Source organism: Nilaparvata lugens, chromosome 8 (assembly GCF_014356525.2).
Source record: "Nilaparvata lugens isolate BPH chromosome 8, ASM1435652v1, whole genome shotgun sequence".
NCBI lineage: Eukaryota > Metazoa > Arthropoda > Insecta > Hemiptera > Delphacidae > Nilaparvata > Nilaparvata lugens.
In genome coordinates, this window is record NC_052511.1 from 5152292 (window position 1) to 5173785 (window position 21494).

At 33.6% G+C, this 21494-nt stretch overlaps 2 protein-coding genes across 2 annotated transcripts in view; one reads left to right on the plus strand and one right to left on the minus strand.

Moving 5' to 3' along the window:
- Positions 1-7333: 7333 nt before the first annotated feature.
- Positions 7334-13512, minus strand: LOC111064247 (28S ribosomal protein S7, mitochondrial). Its single transcript, XM_022351954.2, has 6 exons — positions 13141-13512; positions 12427-12609; positions 11008-11071; positions 10537-10707; positions 8723-8860; positions 7334-7474 (listed from the first exon to the last, which is right to left on the minus strand). The coding sequence occupies exons 1-6, from the start codon at positions 13197-13199 to the stop codon at positions 7394-7396; spliced, it is 696 nt and encodes a 231-aa protein (XP_022207646.1). The 5' UTR covers positions 13200-13512; the 3' UTR covers positions 7334-7393.
- A 190-nt stretch (positions 13513-13702) lies between these two features.
- Positions 13703-21494, plus strand: part of LOC111064465 (E3 ubiquitin-protein ligase SMURF2) — a 55141-nt gene continuing 47349 nt past the window's right edge. The window contains exon 1 of the mRNA XM_039433806.1: positions 13703-13858. Coding sequence (XP_039289740.1) covers positions 13804-13858 — 55 coding nt within the window. The 5' untranslated portion in view covers positions 13703-13803. The remainder of the gene's footprint in view (positions 13859-21494) is intronic.

The window sequence follows — 21494 nt, forward strand, 5'->3', positions numbered from 1 at the left end:
CTGGCTGGAAATATCCATAGTTACCTATTCGAACTATCCTCTGGTCCACCTCCCTTATCAATCTTGATATTGCAAACCCCGCTGCATTGAGCCTTTTTACCACCTGATCAATGTGACTGTTCCACTTCAGTCTTACATCAACATTGATTCCCAAGAATCCACATTCTTCCACTGGCATTATACTTGTTGAATCCACAGCAAAATTTAAGTGTCTAAATAGCCAATATTGAAGCTCATATAGGATGTTTTCTTTACGTTGACTGTCAACTCATTAGCCTCACACCACTCCTTCATGCACTTGATTACTTCTTCTCCTTCAATTTGTAATTCTTCAAATGTATCACCTGTCAGTGACGACTGACATGCTCTGGCTTAGCTTCAAAAAATCTTGTTCGATGAGGTTGGAGTCTCAGCACTGGACTCGAGCGTGCTATAGTAAGGTCCACGTTATAATGACAGTATTTGATCAACTTTGGTTTTGCTATTCTTGTCTATCATTCGACAAATCCGGTGGTACTATCCTTTTCCAGGTCCACAACGATGCCAAGTATGTTTTTGACAGTGTAGAAATAAAATTAATTAATGCAGAGAATCGGCATCGCTATTCTTTTATCTTTATCCACTGCCATTATAACGTGGACCGCACTATAGCTGTGTGTTTTGGTTTGAAAAATGGCATACTGTACCTTGGTATGTTGCAAAAAGTTTTGATACCACAGGATGACCGAGAACGAAATGTTTTCTTTATGCAAGATGGCGCACCACCATACTATCTGACTGACGTCCGGGATTTTCTTAATGACCGCTTTCCAAATCAGTGGATTTGCCGTAATGCCCCATTGCATGATCCCCTCGTTCCCCAGACCTAACACAGACCTAACGCTTGGGGTTTCATAAAAGATATGGTGTCAGCCACTCTACCTGAACTTAGATCAAGGATGTTGAGCAAGTTACACCTGGAATGCTAGTGCGAATCTGGGAAGAAATAGACTATTGATGTGATGGCTGCAGGATAACCAACGGAAGTCACATAGAGCATCTTTTGTTTAAGGTAAAAAAACTTGAAGTGTTTTCCTTCAAAACAACACCAAAACCAGCTCTGTACCTGGTTCTAATCTTCAAATTGAAGATTCGATTTTAATCGAGAAAAATGTAATATTACATTGTTTAATAAGATTTATATGAATATTCAAAGTTGTAAAGTCATTTTTGAATCACCCGGTATTATACAGGATGGAAAGTCGGCTAGTATCCTAACGCCAAAATCTCAAATCTCAATCCTAACAAAATGTCAAGATCAAAAATCTTGAAAGAAAGTCTAGCATTGTAATAGTAGCGGTAATTTTAATTTCTAACAAGATGGCGCAGTCACGTGACGTGGTCTTGGTGTCATGTAAAATGCATTAGTAGATACAGGTACTTTCCATTCTGTATTTATTCTGTGATACAGCTATCTGCTGTAGATACAATCCGGGTCCTGTAGCTTTGCCTATCGGCGGAGGGTTACTAGTCCAAAGTACTACCCGTTCAAAAACATCGAACATTTTGTTGAACACCCTATTCAGTACAGTCCGGATCCTGTTGCTTTGCCTATCGGCGGAGGGCCACTAAACTACAATACTACCCGTTACAAACTCAATTTTTTTGAAAATGTATCTTTCCCTAAGCAACAGATGCTCTTTTGTATCGAACATTTTGTTGAACACCCTAGAGCTCCTGGCAAAGACACATTCAAGACTGGAATCTTCTTGAATCAATGTCAACGATTTAAAAGTCTGATATATCTGTAATTTTGAACCAACATCTTAAGTTCATAATCTTCAATGGTTATTGAGATATTCTAAAAATGTGCGTAATTCAGTAAATCCGGATCCTGTTGCTTTGCCTAGTGGAGGGCCACTAGACTACAATACTACCCGTTCAAAAACATAAAAATTTTTTAAAATGTATCTTTCCATAAGCAACAGATGCTCTTTTGTATCTTCTCAAAAGCAACGTGTTGCATCCGGAAAGATACACAAGGAGCTTTAATGTATCTTTCCGTAAGCAACAGATGCTCATTTGTATCTTCACAACGTGTTGCATCCGAGAAGATACACAAGGTGCTTTAATGTATCTTTCCGTAAGCAACAGGTGCTCTTTTGTATCTTCACAACGTGTTGCATCCGAAAAGATACACAAGGAGCTTCAATGTATCTTTTCGTAAGCAACAGATGCTCATTTGTATCTTCACAACGTGTTGCATCCGAAAAGATACACAAGGTTTAATGTAACTTCCCGTCAGCAACAGATGCTCTTCTGTATCTTCTCAAAAGCAACGTGTTGCATCCGAGAAGATACACAAGGTGCTTTAAAGTATTTTTCCATAAACAACAGATTCTCTTCTATATCTTCTCAAAAGCTACGTGTTGCATCCGAAAAAATCACAAGGAGCTTTTTGGATTTACGTCCTTTCAGCACAACACAGGCTAAAGCAACAGATGCTCTTTTGTATCTTCTCAAAAGCAACAGATGCTCTTTTGTATCTTCTCGAAAGCAACGTGTTGCATCCGGAAAAATACTCTATAGTGAGGTCCACGTTATAATGACAGTATTTGATCAACTTTGGTTTTGCTATCCTTGTCTATCATTCGACAAAGCCGGTGGTACTATCCTTTTCTAGGTCCAAAACGATGCCAATTATGTTTTTGATAGTGTAGAAATATAATTAATTAATGAAGAGAATCGGCATCGCTATTCTTTCTATCTTTATCCACTGCCATTATAACGTGGACCTCGCTATAGGAGCTTTAATGTATCTTTCCATAAACAATAGATACTCTTCTATATCTTCTCAAAAGCAACGTGTTGCATCCGGAAAAATACTCTATAGTGAGGTCCACGTTATAATGACAGTATTTGATCAACTTTGGTTTTGCTATCCTTGTCTATCATTCGACAAAGCCGGTGGTACTATCCTTTTCTAGGTCCAAAACGATGCCAATTATGTTTTTGATAGTGTAGAAATATAATTAATTAATGAAGAGAATCGGCATCGCTATTCTTTCTATCTTTATCCACTGCCATTATAACGTGGACCTCGCTATAGGAGCTTTAATGTATCTTTCCATAAACAATAGATACTCTTCTATATCTTCTCAAAAGCAACGTGTTGCATCCGAAAAGATACACAAGGAGCTTTTTGGAGTTACGTCCCTTTTAGCACAACACAGGATATCAGCTGACATTCGTTCAACATGTCCTTTCCATTGTTGGTGATACGTTGCAACTCTCTCATTCATGAAGCTCTCTGTGTTTAGGGAGCTTCCTCAATCAAGGGATCTAGGGTCTCTGAAGCCTGATGTTTTTGCAAAGCCGTGGATATTACCCCGCGAACCATACCTTGCCTATATGCAGTTTCAAAGTCCCGAAGGCAAAGCTACGGGACGAGTACTGTAGCTAAGGATAGAGCTATCTAATATACGATAGATAGCTGAGGATAGAGCTATCTCATATAGATAGCTAGGATTGAACTATCTGTTATAGATAGCTATTATTGGTCTGACGACAGACAAGGATAGCAAACCAAACTTTTACAACCATCATGACTTCCATGTTGGACCATTTGCCAATGTTCCTATGACTAATACCATAGAATAAGAATAAAAAAATAGTACCTATATTGAGATCCACGTTATAATGGCAGTATTTGATTAATTGATTAATGTTAGTGTTTCTATAGTTGTCTTCCATTCGACAAAGCAGATAGGGATATCCTTCCTTTTCTACCTCCGCAACGTTGCCAGTTCCGTTTTTAACAATGTAGAAATATATTAAACAAAGTATTCAATCTCAATAATTATGAGAATTCATTGAAAAATATATTTTCTTGACAAATAGAATAAAATTGATTATTTTAAACAAGGATGAACAGTTAATATTACATCAGATTTATGCCGGTATCAGCTATCCTCTACAGAAGGCAGTGGCAAGACAGAGATTCGGCAACGCTGTTCTCCTATTCTTCTACACTGCCATTATAATGTGGACCTCACTATATAGTGAGATTCATGGTATGAAGTTAGTGGAAATAATAAGATTACACGGTTGCCGATTTTCTGTTACTATCGCCTTCTATATTAATTGTATGGCTCAAGTTATGCCGGTATGTCTGATCGAATATTGACTGCTGATTCTTATTGAAAATTATCAACTCTATCTCAAATATATTTTATTTGTCAATAGATATTTTAGTAGTTCATGGTGTTTCTTCGTAGGCAACAAACGATTTGGCAACAGGAGGTGGAAAAGGGTGGAGCTATCTGCTGTGTCTAATGACAGACAAGGATAGCAAACTAATAAATTTTGATCAAGTGTTGACTTTATAACGTGGATCTCACTATATGTTTTCTCCGTGCTAAATAGGTACCTAACTGCTTTAAAATCCTTTAGTACCTAAGGCTGGTCACACACCGATTAGTCAAGACAAGACTAGTCACGTTTAGTCACAATACTTTACATAGTTGCTTATGAAGACATGTCTAATTGCAATGACTAATCAGTGTGTGTTGCGTCATAAGCAGCAATGTGAAGTATTGTGACTAAACGTGACTAGTCTTGTCTTGACTAATCGGTGTGTGACCAGCCTTAGGGTGGGCACACACCAGTTAGTCAAGACAAGACTAGTCACGATTAGTCACAAAACTTCACATTGTTGCTTATGAAGCAACACACACCGATTAGTCATTGCAATTAGACATGTCTTCATAAGCAACTATGTGAAGTATTGTGACTAAACGTGTCTTGTCTTGTCTTGACTAACTGGTGTGTGCCTAGCCTTTCTCTACTGAATTCTAGTTTTAAGTGTTCCTTCAGATCAAACTTTCAGTCCTATTTCAAGTTCCATCATCACAATAATGAATTATTATTTATTAGTGTATTAACTTATTAAACTTATTACTTACATTAGGTATTATTCAATTTAGTTAGATTTAGCATGATAAATTATTTTCTTTAGTCAACCTTGATTTGATATAATTTCTTTTGCGCGTTTTCTAGTTAGACTTCTCAACTTTGACAATTATTGAGCTGTGCAGGATTATCCTCAATCCCCGTTTTCACACTTACCAATTGTCGGCAGACACTCAGAATAAGGGCCAAGACACATGAGGCGTTGTTACAGAAGGGTAATCGGAGAGCTTCCTGTCCTGTCGTGCCGACTCGTCTGGAAAAACGACTCGTGTGTCTCAGCCCTTATTATCCTCAGATTGGCTGATAATCAGCTGTTGCTGAGGATTGACCAATCGGAAGACAATTCCAAGTGTCGGCTACAATCAGTAAGGCTCAACTCACACTTACGCGACTCAGGTCGAGAAGAGACTCGACTCTAGTCGAGAGCTTATGTTTTCAAATGGTGACACTCAGACCAGTCGATTCTAGTCCTCCGCGACGTCACCATTTGAAAACACATGCTCTCGACTAGAGTCGAGTCTCTTCTCGACCTGAGTCGCGTAAGTGTGAGTTGAGCCTTAGTGTGAAAATTCTTCTCATTTCGCGTTTCAAATGAACATTAACATTTCTTTTAAAAAAGTAATAACTTTTGTCAAGTTTGAACGATTTTAAAGTCGCACATCAACTTTCATACATCGTACATCAAGTATTCATGCTAGTCAAAAAATTGTTAAAACTATTAGATACCTAAAGTAATATTCATGTTATTCCATGTACTTACTACATTGGTAGTCTCATCTATCGACAAATTACCTTTTATTTTCATCTCTAAAAATCCTTCTTTTTACACTTTTCTATCAACTGATAGACTTATGACACGCAACACAATTTTATTATTAAATAATATTTAAATAATAATAATTTGAATAAAAGTTGAAAGTAATAAAGTATAATTTAAGTTAAATAATAATTTAAAACTTTCTGATTATACATTTCTACTGCTAGAACCAACAAGTGCCTTCATAAATAATTTAAAATAGTCCCAACAGTGTTCTAATATTGATTAGTGAGACTATTTGTATTTATGGACATTCTGTATTTCTATTTCCCTTTTTGTGTAGTTGAGAAGTTGATATTGTGGTAATTATTTGAATTCATATTGAATGAAAAAGACTAAGAAATTGTCAAAAACCACAGATTTATTGATACTTAGAAAGACCGGTTTCGGTTATTACACCATTGTCTTTCTAAGCCTTTTCTTTGAAACCGGTCTTTCTAAGTATCAATAAATCTGTGGTTTTTGACAATTTCCTAGTCTTTTTCATTCAGTATTTCTATTAGATATAAAATCGTCTTTATCGGTATTATTTCATAGTGATAGTAATTAAATTAGTATTACAATGGTACTAGAAGAAAGTATCTTGATGAAACTTGAATTTTCTTGAGAGATTTGACTAAGTTAGTATGTTGATATCATTTGTATCTATTTTACAATAAATCTTCTGTGAAACAGAGGGAACCACTTTGAGTTTGGTTTGTGGATTTTATTATTTCTAGGCAAATGTTATAAAAAACATCAAATTTCTTGCTTCTCAGCAGTATCATAGAGAAACAATAGCGTAAGTAGATGTCCCATGGTATAGGGAGTTTATGTCGCAACTTTTACTGTTATCTCAAGCCGATAGTCCACGTAGTTCTTTCCCGTGAAGCTGTGTGACGCTGGTAGTCACTCATATTGTGCCATTCATACACTCTTACCCGGTCAAAACAGTAATAATCGACAGTAATCGGCTTCAGATAACAGTAAAAGTTACGACATAAACGCCCTATACCATGGGATATCTACTTACGCTATTGTTTCTCTATGGCAGTATGTCGAGACAAGTACCTTGATTGAAGCCAACTATACAAAAATTGCATTAGATTGAAATTTATTCTGTCCTCTTCAAAGAGACCTCCTAGTAAAAATTGGTGAATAACTGTTGAACACAATTATTATTGTAATGTATTTGAAAAATGTTTCAAGATCCAATTGCCACTCCACATTAATAAGTTTTGACACAATAACTATAGTGAGGTCCACGTTATGATGGCAGTATTCGATCAACATTGGTGTCGCCATCCTTGTCTATCATTCGACAAAGCAGATAGCGCTATCCTTTTCTAACTTTGCAAAGTTGTCTGATCGTTTTTCAACAATTTAAAAATAGAATTGATTAACAAAAGATATCGATTAATTTAATCTCAATTATGAAAATTCATTAGGCTTATTTAATTATTGAGAAATATAGTCTAAGGGCAACGCTGATCATCCTCCACTGCCATTATAATGTGGACCTCACTATGAAAATTAGTTTTTTGGTCTCTCTAAAGAGCGTTTGAAAAGAAACAAATTGGAATTTTAAGTATAATCATTTATTTATAAAGCTGTTAATTAGTACTCAATCATTAATCTAAGAAATAACTATCCCCATCTGTAATGGGCGTAAGCTCGGTTCGCTTCGCACTGTTTATGAAGATCTTGTTTTCTCTTGATAACTCGTCCCTGAAATCAACCAAATACATTTTAAAATTAATAGCATGCACAAAAAATTGTAGTTAAATGTTGCTTGTATTTATGTGTAGTCTACTATGTATGACACTACAAAGCTGGAATCTCACTTATCATGATCAGCTAACGTGTCCGGTACAGTGAAAATAATTATTATTCCCATGATCTCTAATGGGACCTTTCATACTCGCTCGTGTGGACTGAGTGAGATTAGTCCCACAAAAAATCCAACAGCCGAAGACCAAAGATTCTACATGAAATTTGCAACAAAATATGTCCAGTAAAGTTCCTCATATCGACCTTAGTTTTCGAAATATATAGATTTTCGATATTTTGGAAAAACGTCTATAACTAGAAAACTATCAGTCAAAATCTAACTCTAAGAATATGGTTGGAAAGAGAGAGAAATTTCCGATAAGATTTTATAATTTGCTCCTTTGTTACACGTTTTTGAACTTTTTATGAGCACTCAAATTTGAAGAAAGTACATTCGTCGAGTTCAAAACAAACAGTTTTAAGGAATCATAAGAATCTTATTGGAAATTTCTCCATCTATCCGACCATATTCTTGGAATCAGATTGTGACTGATTGACCGAGCGAAGTGAGGTCTAAGATTCAAGTCGACGGTTTGATATTTCTCTTAATGTTTAAATGTTTATATGTTTTTATGTTGCGCATTTACGGCGAAACGCGAAAATAGATTTTCATGAAATTTGACAGGTATGCTCCTTTTTTAATTGCGCGTCGACGTATATACAAGGTTTTTGGAAATTTTGCATTTCAAGGATAATATAAAAGGAAAAAGGAGCCTCCTTCATACGCCAATATTGAAGTAAAAATCAGACTATAGAATTTTATTCATCATAAATCAGCTGACAAGTGATTACACAGATGTGTGGAGAAGCCAGTCTATTGCTGTATTTCCATAAGGTCTATAGTTTCAATCAGGTACTTGTGGATGAGAATACTGCGAGAGGTCTACTGTTCACAGAACTACTAGTAAGTATCACAGTTATTGACGGTTTTCAAAAGTAGCGAAAAATCGATAGACCTCGCAAACTGAGGTCGATATAAGAAAATTTTACTGGACATTTTTTGTTGCAAATTTCATGTAGAATCTATGGTCTTTGGTTGCTTAACCTTTCGTGGATTACTCTGTATATTAATTATGCGTACCTTATTTTCGGATACATTAATAGACTACTAAATTGAGTAATAGATAACAAAAAAATTATGGGTACCTTATTTTCGGATGCATCAATGAGTTCAATCGCCATTCGATCAGTCCACCGACTTGTTCTGGCCTTGTCGCTTCCAGCCTCTATCAGCCAGTTCATTGAGTAAAACCTTGCCGTCGTTTCAGTTATTGGCATTGGAACCTACAAAATTAATACTCTCATGTAATTCTATTCAATTTATTCACCAAAATACATTCATAGAATTGAAGGCAATGATGCTTTTTAACAGATGGATTTTTCCATTATAGTGTAGGTTTTGTAGCCTTGCTATAGTGAGGTCCACGTTATAATGACAGTATTTGATCAACTTTGGTTTTGCTATCCTTGTCTATCATTCGACAAAGCCGGTGTTACTATCCTTTTCTAGGTCCACAACGATGCCAATTATGTGTTTGACAGTTTAGAAATATAATTAATTAATGCAGAGAATCGGCATCGCTATTCTTCTATCTTTATCCACTGCCATTATAACGTGGACCTCACTATAGTGAGATGCATCCATATCTATAGTGATGCCCAAGTTATAATGGCAGTAGAAAAAGATAGGAGAACAGCGTCGCCGATTCTCTGCCTTGCCACTGCCTTCTATAGATGACTGCTGATACCGCTATATCTGATGAAATATTAAATGTTCATTCTTGTTTAAAATAATCAGTTATATTCTATTCGTCAAGAAAATATATATTTAAATAATATTTTGTTGGTTAGGCTAATACTATTTCTGCATTGTTTATTTATTTATTTATTTATTTACAAATACAATCCAGGTAAAAACAACAGGCATTCGCCCAAAACTGCTTTAAACCTTAATTTGGAATACACAGTCTAGAGGTTATGTGAAATTGATAACTTAATTCACACATTATTTTCAGTCCAAAAAAATTTATCTACTAGTCTAAAATTTTGAATTTATCAGATTAATCAATTTCAAAATACAAATCCAATCAAAAATCTTCCTTCACAATCACCAAAAATATAAAAATTTCACTTAAATCCACAATAATTTATTATACTCTAGTAAACATCAAAAAAACGATTGTTGAAAAACGATCTGGAAACGTTGCGGAGCTAGAAGAGGAAAGCGCTATCTGCTTTGTCGAATGATAGAAAAGGATAGCAACACCAAAGTTGATCAAATACTCCCATTATAACGTGGACCTCACTATATATAATGTATTTATTCAAGAATAATATTTAGTCCCCTGAATATAATTTTAAAAATAAAAAAATCTGGAAAATCTTAGTCACTGAATGATCAAGGACGAAATACCTCGATTCAAATTTCTTAGGGAAAAAACTTTTCTGTGGAAAACAAGTTGCTGGGAACATTTTGTTGGCAACTTTTTCAGTGTTCACCGCACTTAGTGTGAAACAAAGATTTTTACAAGTTGACGACAAAATGTTGCTTTGCATTTCAAAAAATTGCCACAATTTGTTGAAAACAGTTGACAACTAGTGTAAACTCGTACAATGTACTAAAAAATAAGATTCTTTCTACAATCTACTAGTGATCATGACAATATTGGCAATCCGTTTATATGAAAGTCTTATGAAGGGGCATACCTGTTCAACTTGCTCCCAGATAGTCTAAAACTACTAGAAAACAACAACGCGCTAGCAAAGGGTTTGAAGAGGTACCTAATGGACCGGCCTTGTTACACCGTTGCAGAATATATCGAGGAGAATACATACACCCAACTCAGATAGCGGCTAGTGCCGTGGAAAACCCCGTTCAAGGGACAATGACAATTCCCCGGTCAGCAGACTGCTGCGAAGACAACAGAAGTAAAGTAAAGTAAAAGTTGAATTCCACAAACCTGATAATAGGCTCCTCCTCGTTTTACTGAGATGAGAACCAGGAGAGGCTTACAGTTTTCAACAGCCAAATGTAGAATCTTGAGAGGATCAGTTATAATCTTTTCCTTTTCTTCTGGATCTGTTTCCTTGTGATAACGTGCCAGTTGCAGTCTTTTCACATTTTCAAATGCCTGTTTTGATGGAATTACTGAATTATTAACACATTAAAAACTCTTCACACCAATTTACTATGTACTGAAGGCAGAACATAATTTTTAATCATATTCTGGCTTGAGAGCACTGATTCATTTCTTGAAATTTGAATGATGAATTTGTGAAATATAAATTGAAAATTGGAGAAATTTTTATAACAGTGATCCTACTTGTACTGATTTATGATTCCCATTGAAAGGACATAATATAACATATATTTTCTTCACAACATTCAAATTATTTTATAAGAAAAATATATAATCATAAATATTATTTACCTTATCGAGGAGTGAACGAGAAAGATCTTTATTACCTTTCCTCATCAAATAATTTTGAAACTTCCTGGAACATGAAAAATGCAATTGGTTGTCACTTGATCGAAGTTCGATAAAACGTCCATGATAGTTCATTCCTTTCTTTAAGGCTCAACTCACACTTACGCGACTCAGGTCGAGAAGAGACTGGACTCTAGTGGAGAGCATGTGTTTCCAAATGGTGACACTCAGACCAGTCGATTCTAGTCTCCGCGACGTCACCATTTGAAAACACATGCTCTCCACTAGAGTCGAGTCTCTTCTCGACCTGAGTTGAGCCTAAAATGTTATCAATCTCAAGACACGTTTACGACAGAGTTATCAAATAAGATGTCAAAGAATTGCGGCAAGTTGTTGCCAATATTAAAAACGTTCAGCAACATTTTGACGTCAACTTGTGGGAATCCTTGTACTCAAAAAATATTTGTTTTACACTCATGTAGAAAACACTGAGAAAGTTGCCAAAGAAAGTTCCCCCTCTACAAATCTACGCAGACTACACTTTCTGGGCAAAAATTGAAAACCTTTGTTTTCTCTTCAATGAGTTTCCGACAAATTTCGTAGAAAACAAGTTGCTCTTCTCAATCGTAGAGCAACAGAAGTAGTAAATTTTTTCCCAGAGAGCGTAGTCGGCGTGGAATTGTAGATGCAATTTTTTAGCAACTTTCGCAGTTTTTGAAAATAGAGATAGAGACAAGAAGTATCCCCACAAGTTGACGACAAAATGTTGCAGTGCTTTTCAAGAAATTGACAAAGTACCGCAATTTGTTGAACACTCAGTTGACAACTCTGGTCTTTGAGTGGATTTTAACTGCATTTACATCTAAGTTGTCAACAATATGTTGTCCACAAATAGTTTACAACAAAAAGTTGTCAATTTTTTTTAGTAGATAACAAGTTGCTGGGAACGTTTTGTTGGCAACTTTTTGTGTTTCCCATATAGATATGCAACAAACAATTTGTTGAAAACAAGGATTTCCACAAGTTGACGAGAAAATGTTGATGTGCTTTTCAAGAAATTAGCAACAAATCGCCGCAACGCCGACAACTTTGTGTAAACGCGGCTTCAGAATTTAAACTATTCTTGTGTTGATGAATATATTGTTCTCACGAGTTTAATGAATTCATATTAATTTAGTAATCATCATCGTCATCATTGGCTCGACAATCCAAAGCGGATCTTGGCCTCCATTCTACTCTATCCATGGCAGCACGCCTCCAATTCCTGACCCCAAAAACTCTTCTCTCTCTCGTAGTATCTTTATCGTAGTGATTTAGTAATCATATTTGATATAAACTAAAACATTAAATTATTTTTTTAATCAATTTTACTGTATAATATTTATTTCAAAATAGACAGTAAAAAGTAATAATGAAACTTACCTAACAACCGGATCATAGTTGTACAGTGAATGTTCATCGGTGCAAGCCGCCTTAATTGGCAGATATTTGAGCGGCTTTATCTCACCAGATTCTTCTAATCGTTGTTGGCCTTCCTTGGTTGGAACAGGACTTACATATTGGTTGTTGTATTGACTGTATTTTGATAACTGTCCAATCGACCAGCTAGAAAAAAATCAACAAATTAAACTATTTTCTCTTAGTTCATTTAGATCGTCATTAATTTAATGTTTTATAAGAGAATCTCTACTTAGAGTGACGTGGAAGAAATAATTTAAAAGTAACTTCTTAGCTTTCTCATGAGCAGAAATCTGTATTGACAGACATGTGTATAGTCTATAAGTAAGATTTGTTTCTCATATTGCAACTGGTGTTTCATTTGATACAGTACCATCTCGTTTTAATATTTTCTCTTCCTCCATTTACCAAGGTTTGAGTTGATATTTCAATATTTTTTTGGTTACAATCAGCAAATTAGGTATGCCGCATTAACTTTTGAACCAGAATTTACATTGAATTCTGAATGAGAATCTTGACAATTCCCCGATCACTGATTGTGGCGAAGACTGAACAAGTAAGGAAGTCTTTTACTCAACAAGTCATAAAGAAATATGAGAATTAAATATAAATACAAACATTTGATGAGTTAGTAAATTGAGATTGTTGCAGTTAACCTCAAAATAGAATTCTACTTACAGGTTATTACAGCTTTTCAATAACTGGAATTGTGTGAACTTGAAAATTGTTGAACTCATTATTTCAAGACAGGATTATTACAGTTTTTGAACACTTTTAAGAGATTGAAATGAACCTGCTTTATTTTAAAAATGTATTATAAAAAGTTTCATTCATTTTTTTCTAAACTGTAAGTAGTACAACAGCTGATCTGATCACGCTCATGTGTTTTATTCAATTCAAGCTGCCAACACGACAATCTCAGATTATTTTATAATTAGAAATTGAGAATCTTTCTAATTTCAACTTATTATAAAAACTCATTGGAAATTGCGAAAAAATTTCAGTTGATTTGTCAACTAATAATTTTCTACAAGAAAATACTTGAGATGTTTCAATCTAATCTGGAAGCCTTACTTTTATTACAGAAGAGTTATTCCCACTTAATCATCTATTGAAATGAAGTGAAAATTTAATTTTCCTTTAAAATGGAAATAATACAACTTTTCTATTGGAAAAAATTTATTTCAATTCGCAAGTTCAAAAGCTGACCAAGATTTGCATCAACTTGTCGAATCGTGCAAGCCATATGGTTGGTCATTCTGATTTCAGAATCAGAAATCACAAATGACTGCCAATTATTTACCAAGTTAATCCGTTGTTTATAATCAATGTTTGAAGAAAATGTCAAATCCAAGCGGTAGCAGGAGAAGTGGGACCATGAAAATTAGACTGACAAGTAAGTACAAACATTATTCAGTTATTCTAAACAAATATGGTGCTTTTTTTGGTTAGCAAGTAGCCATTTATCAATGGAATGCCAGTGTTTACGTTGTATGTGCGACAGGCTAATTTTCAACATGGCCTCTTGCTATAAGTTTATTACTCACCCAAATATTATTCCAATTAATAAATTCTTTATTCCTTATAAAATTCATGCTTTCCTTCATCAATAAAAATATTGACAATCTGTTTTTAATCTCAGTAACTTCAGATTCATGCACGGTTTCTGTCAGCTTTGTTGTTTTTTTGGCAGTAGATACCCAATGCAATGTGACATTGACAATTTAATATTTTAATCCCTTCTAATTATTAATTTATTTTTATTCCTATATCGTAAAACTATCTGAAACATCCTTATCAATTTGAGCGGTTTATTGTTTATTTTTACTTTGATTTTACTGGTTTGGTACGATGTAATTGATTACGAAATAGTTACATGATAGCTGAAGTCATGATAATTGAAAGACCGGTTATGTGGTTAGAAGTTTATGTAGAGTTCTCTCATCATTCCATGAAAAAATTATGTTTTGTTTTGAGATTTGATTTCAATTTAAACTAACTTGGTAAGTTAGATCTGTTTATTTATCTGTTAGAAGATAAAACTTTTCATTGACTGTTTGATAGAGAAATCCATAATAGCTTGACATATAAAATATTAATGAGTAATAATACTATAATTATACATTTAATTAACAAATTCAACATCTCTTCCCTTCCTGTAATTTTTCTTGAATCGTTAAAAGATAATCATATTTCACATAGCAATTAAAAATTAACCTCTTATATCAAATTAGCCTTCCCACAATAGACAGATATTTGCTAGCTACCAGCGATCCTGTTCATTTAAAAGCAGTTGTCTTATAATATGACATATATGAGAAAAAATATCAAAAACAAATTATGTTAGAATTGTGTTTCCCAGAGTATGGAAAAGTTTAGTCATGTATTTGCATAATGACTGTATTAAAGTCGATGACTCACAAGTAAGCTATTACCACTTAACAAATTTCTGAAAAGAGTATATCGACAATCCCACTAGATAGTCCTTAATTTAAAAAAGTTAATATCCACCATGGATTTTAAATTACTGGGCAACATATTCAAATATTCATTTCCCATATTCCATAAACCATCTAGTTATAGTAAGTTATATTATTTTATAGGTTCAACGTTCAATCGGAATCTAATTTAGCTTTTTTATTAAAATATTCAAGCTTTTTCATAAACCTAAAACTTGCACTCAGGTTCATCTTTAGAATCCGAATATTTTATGGCAATTTTGAATATTAGTTATTAATTACCGTTTTAAAATGATAAATTCTCTTGGTGAATATAATATAAATTGGCTATTCCCATTATTAACCAAAATCAACAACTAATATTTTATTAAATTTAGCAGTATGACATGAATCTATCCACTATCTACTTGAAAAGGCTATGAAAGGGAAACTTGGCCGCTATGCCGTCCTATCACTAACAGTTTTTTATAATGTGAATCTTTCTATAACTTAGGTCACCTGTGAAATAATAATTCTTTTAATTTAATACACATGTTGATCATTCAATGCTTTATCTTCTTCCTTTTCCGTTTTTATTTCTTTTTCCGGAAATTCTCTACATCTCTACACAAAATAATATTCAATTAAACGCATTTTTACGATCTTCCGTATTCAATTAACATAAATATTCTTTCAGAAGTATTTATAACTTTTACCGTTGTACAGCCTATTCAAAATAATGGCAGAACACAGTGATTTTATTGGTTTATATTTATGTATAATTAACTACTCTACTGTATGCTCCCGATTCTTTCCTGATAAGATAATTTTTAACCTACTTCTTGCTCGTGATCTGTTGTAAAACGTTGGCACTCTCTACCATATTATTATTTATTTCTAAGCTGTATCGTAGTCAATGAATTAACACGTTTTCATAGCGATGATAACTCATAGGAAATGTGTATCGATTAAAATTGAAATTGGTGTTATAAACTATTTTTTTACTGAGAAGAAAAACTAATATCTAATGAGATTTGAAAATTATAGACTTTATTCACTAATATTCTGTGTCAGTATATTATACTATAGTCTGTGTATCGAAAGGAGACAAAACATGATACTAAATAAAGTTTGCGCTTTTGTAAATATTTATAAGTAATCACTCATATCAGCTATTAATAGTGGAAATAGTATTCAAGCTGATATGAGTTATTAATTTTATACTTACAGCTTTTGCGCAAGCGCAAACTTTATGTTTTTTCACCTCTCCCGATGAACAGACTATAGTTGATGACATTTTTATTCAATTACAAGAAGTATGAATAATTGGGTTTGAGGCATGTTGATTGGTGTGGAATTTTCTAATATATTTTTAATTCTTTGTTTAAATTAGTTTTGCAACAGGGTGAATTAGGCTAGTTATAATGGGTTTAATGTTACTTTTGTAAAGTTTATGTATAGGATGATACCATCCAAACATAGAATCGACGTTAAAAACTCAACTATTTGAACCAGGCTATTAATCGGAGATCTGAATTGAATAATGGTTTCTATTTTGTTGAATTCATTGTGTGCTGATTTGTCAAAATTTGATCTGGAGGTTGTAACAAAATTATTTAAATGGTCTGGTGTCAATTAAAATACCTTGAATAATCATTGCCTATTGTTATAAAAATTAAACTCCTTGTTTACGCTATGTAAGCAATTGTCTGCTAGTTTCAAGCCTAAAATTTTCTCTTTAATAAATATTTTTTCAAATTTGTATTTGTATTACTGAGAATATTGCAACGTCTCAAAATGAGTATGGCTGGAACTTAGTATTAGATTTTATCCATTGTGATGTACGTTTATGATCTTTATGACATACATAACTTCTAAATTAAGATTGGAGAATATGTTTTCTCTACCAACATTACAACGGGTTGAACGTACACCTTCCAATTGAAAGTGATTGAATTAGATTGGCATGCTTGTTTTTACCATGTGTGGTGTGGAGGCTAACTTTGCAACTTGTCCCCTTCAATACTCCAGCATGTTACTAAATCAAATTTCCTTGTTGAAATAGATCACTCTAAGTACTAGAAAGATATTTCATTAAGAAATATATACTTCATGCTGTTGAATTTCAATGGAACTATCTAAATATTTTCAAAAGAATACACAATACCCTTTAAAACTTTGTATCTTTCAATTGATTCAATCCGCCTCCTTATTCAGAACTTGATCTCATGGTGAATTTGCCATTTATAATGAGTAGTATAGCCTTTAAGCTACTATTTATATATTTGTCTGTATATACTAATAACCAGTAGGGAATTTCATTGTGTGCAATTTATATTCTTCATTTGCTGATGAATGTTAGTAGTTTTAATTATAATATGTACAAAACATGAGAACATAATCTCAATCAACTTTAGAGAACTCTCTCTCCACTCACAGACTCAAGTCTTTGTGGAGAGTATTCACTTTCGAATGTGTAAATGATTTTTTTAAATTTGTATTATGTTTTGTGAATAAAAAGCTATTTGATTTGAATTTTTGCATTCAGCAATAGGAAATTGTATGCAGTGTATAATTTGAATCGTTATGAAGATTATTCTGGTTATTAATGTAACTTTATGCTGTGTCTAATTAAAACTTTAAACTTTATGCTGTGTCTAATTTGAATCGTTATAAAGATTATTCTTGTTATTAATATAAATCGAGAGTAAAGGTGGTCTGATCTAGTAGTTTTCTTCTGTAGGTGTGAATAAAATTTGTTGTAAAGATAATTATTCCAAAAGTAATTGGGGACAATACAAGGAAAGATATTGAGTAATCATTATTAAACAAAAATTCCAATTAAATGCAGTAAATCACCCCGAAGACTTCCTCGAATTTCCATCTCTAGCTGTTTACCCTGTTGTCAATATTTGCAGTAGCAGAAGTCTTCAGGGTGATTTACAGCATTTAATTGGGATTTTCATTTAATAATAATTATTCATTAATTTGCATTTTAACAAATGAAACTTCCAATTTATTTTCATCTAAAGTTATTAAGTCTGATATTGAAAGTCGCACTATCGGTTTCTTGGCATAGGTAGTTTAAGAAACAAATCAGTTTTTCATAATATTTGAATATTCAAGCCCTTCAGTTACTATTTATATATTTGTCTGTGTATACTAATAACCAGTATGTAATTTCATTGTGTGCAATTTATATTCTTGATTTTCTGATGAATGTTAGTAGTTTTAATTATAATATGTACAAAACATGAGAACATAATCTCAATCAACTTGAAAGAACTCACTCTCCACTCACAGACTCAAGTCTTTGTGGAGACAGATGGAATTAAATAGAGAATGCATTTATTCAAATGCTAATTAATATATAATTATTATTTAACGAAAATCCTAAATAAATGCTGCAAATCACCCCGAAGACTTCTGCTACTGCAGACATTGACAACAGGGTTAACAGCTAGATGGAAATTCGATGAGAACTACTATCCAAAAATTAGTTGCCAGCCCGGGAATCGAACCCGGTACCTCCCAATTGCCAGTCAGGAATGCTTACCTTTACACCAAACTGACAATCTCTGGATAGCAGCGCTCATTTTACATGTAACTGGTTGGCCGCTATGGCTTCGTATAAAATGAGCGCTGCTATTCAGAGATTGTCAGTTTGGTGTAAAGGTAAGCATTCCTGACTGGCAATTGGGAGGTACCGGGTTCGATTCCTGGGCTGGCAACTAATTTTTGGATAGTAGTTCTCATCGAATTTCCATCTAGCTGTTAACCGTGTTGTCAATGTCTGCAGTAGCAGAAGTCTTCGGGGTGATTTGCAGTATTTATTTAGGATTTTCGTTAAATGATAATTATCTTTGTGGAGAGTATTCACTGTTAAATGTGTAAATGAATTTTATAAATTTGTATTATGTTTTGTGAATAAGAAGCTATTTGATTTGAATTTTTGCATTCAGCTATAGGAAATTGTATGCAGTGTCTAATTTGAATCGTTATGAAGATTATTCTGGTTATTAATTTAACTTTATGCTATGTCTAATTAAAACTTTAAACTTTATGCTGTGTCTAATTTGAATCGTTATAAAGATTATTCTTGTTATTAATATAAATCGAGAGTAAAGGTGGTCTGATCTAGTAGTTTTCTTCTGTAGGTGTGAATGAAATTTGTTGAAAAGATAATGAATACTAAAGTAATTGGGGACAATACAATACAAGGAAAGTTATTGAGTAATCATTTTTAAACAAAAATCCCAATTAAATGCAGTAAATCACCCCAAAGACTTCCTCGAATTTCCATCTAGCTGTTTACCCTGTTGTCAATATTTGCAGTAGCAGAAGTCTTCGGGGTGATTTACAGCATTTAATTGGGATTTTTATTTAATAATAATTATTCATTAATTAGCATTTGAACAAATGCAACTTCCAATTTATTTCCATCTAAAGTTATTAAGGTTTGACTATCGGTTTCTTGGCATATCTTTGAATTATTCTTTCTTTTTCTTTCTTTCTTTCTTTTTGAATTATTCTTTTTCTTTCTTGGCGTAGTTTAAGAAGCGAATGAAAGTTTCATAATCTTTGAACTCTCATGCTCCATCAGTCTATATCAATCAATGCATAATTTTTTAGTCTATATCAATAGTAATCAAGAAATCCACCTTGCCGAATTAGTTCATTCACCCTAGGGGACAGAAAAAATACTGCAATTTCGAGTTTTATCACTCATATAACGCTAATAAATGTAACGCAATGTAACTCATATAACGCAACATTCCAAATGTAAGTCCAATGAATATAATAGAAACTAAGAGTATTATATTGTGATACTCTAAGTTTTTATTTTTCTGGTAAGACATAGTTAATATGTCTCCAATAATAAACTGTTAATTATTAAAAGAAGAACTGAAGTCTACAGATGGAAATTACCGAGATATTGCATTCACTTAGATGCTAATGAATAATAATAATATCGTGTGACCTGACTGGCTCAGGTCTGGTGTCAGAGTTTTCAGGTCGCAACTGATCAATTTCAGGGTCTCTGACATGACCTAACGATGCTTTTCAGGCAGCCCAATGAATTAATTATTATTATTAAAAGAAGATCCAAATTAAATGCTGTAAATCACCCCGAAGACTTTTGCTACTGCAAATATTGACAACAGGGTAAACAGCTAGATGGAAATTCGATGAGCGCTACTATTCAAAAAAATTTTGTCAGTTCCCGGGCTGAAATAGTATATTTCGCACCTAGGGCCGAAAATGAGACTTTTCCGGCTCGAAATCAGTTTTCAAGTCCGAGGCCGTAGGCCGGAAAAACATTTTTGCCCATGGTGAGAACGTTATTTTTCGCCACACAGAAAAATAAACAATATAATATGAGAATAATTGTTTATTAGGCACTTCCAAAAGCAAAACAGGAAGGTCATAGCTCTAGCAAATCAGAGGTAATCTGAATATCAGGAAATTGTCCAAGTATTTTTATTTTTTATTCTAATTTGTCTAAATAACCTAGAAGATTATGTTCAATTATGTAAGAGTTTGAGTTTATACTTTTTATTCTTCCAAATGACAATAAGATTATTATTATAATAAATGTTTTGATTCTTGAATAATAAACACAAATAATGAAAAGCTTTTTGATCAGCTGTTTTAGCACACTTGAAATTTGGCCAATCTGAATGTCAACGTTAACATGCTTGTTCGGAAGTTTAGATTAGAAGTTCTATCCTACTCTGAAAATCGAATTTGAATAGTTTATTATATATATCTTATCTGTATTTTATTGATCCAAATAAAATGATAGTATCTCATTGCAGAATACTTATTCAATTCTAGAAGCATAAACTGATTCCGTTTCATAAACCATTTTGTAAACACGTTCACATCAAATCAGAATCAGCTGACTTCAAGGTTATTTTACAGCCCTAGGGCCGTAAAACTTTTACCGGCCTGGTCAGAAAACAATCATTTTCGGCCTCCATATGACGCACGAAAACCAGCTCATTACATCCAAGTGGGGCGAAAAATAATTTTTGAATAGTAGCGCTCATCGAATTTCCATCTAGCTGTTTACCCTGTTGTCAATATTTGCAGTAGCAAAAGTCTTCGGGGTGATTTACAGCATTCAATTTGGATTTTCTTCCAATAATAATTAAGAGCTGAAGTCTTCAAAGTTACAGTCCATCTTCAGTTAGCTGCAATAGAAAGCAATGCAGTTAGGAGTGTCAAGTGATTTTCTTCGGCTAATACAATACTTTTCCTTTCCGAATCGCTATTTCCTGCTGCAGTCTGGAGGGAAGAGAGAGAGAGAGAGAGAGAGAGAGCGAGTAGTGATGGAGAGAGTGGGAGAGAGCCATTGTGTGCACTGGAATGGAGTCAACCATGAATCTCCATGTACTATGGATGTGCCACTTTTTAAATTATAGGATTGAGTAACAAGCTACCGTAGGAATATTCTAGACCGGTACATTGCTACTTGGTTTATATTCTACCAAAACAAACAAATGATTCTATAAACACAAACTCATGAAACAAAATTTAAAAATATAATGAATAAAATTAATGATAATTAGCAGGCAACTCGGGCTTCAA

What these genes read in the sequence shown, in the direction of transcription:
- LOC111064247 (XM_022351954.2), bottom strand. Translation starts at nt 13,199, where the DNA reads ATGAGTTCAACAATTTTCAAGTTCACACAATTCCAGTTATTGAAAAGC. An exon ending in TTGAAAAGCTGTAATAACCT is followed by an intron (nt 12,610 to 13,140) that starts GTAAGTAGAATT and finishes ATTTTTTTCTAG; the next exon opens with CTGGTCGATTGGACAGTTAT. An exon ending in GAGGAGGAGCCTATTATCAG is followed by an intron (nt 8,861 to 10,536) that starts GTTTGTGGAATT and finishes TTAATTTTGTAG; the next exon opens with GTTCCAATGCCAATAACTGA.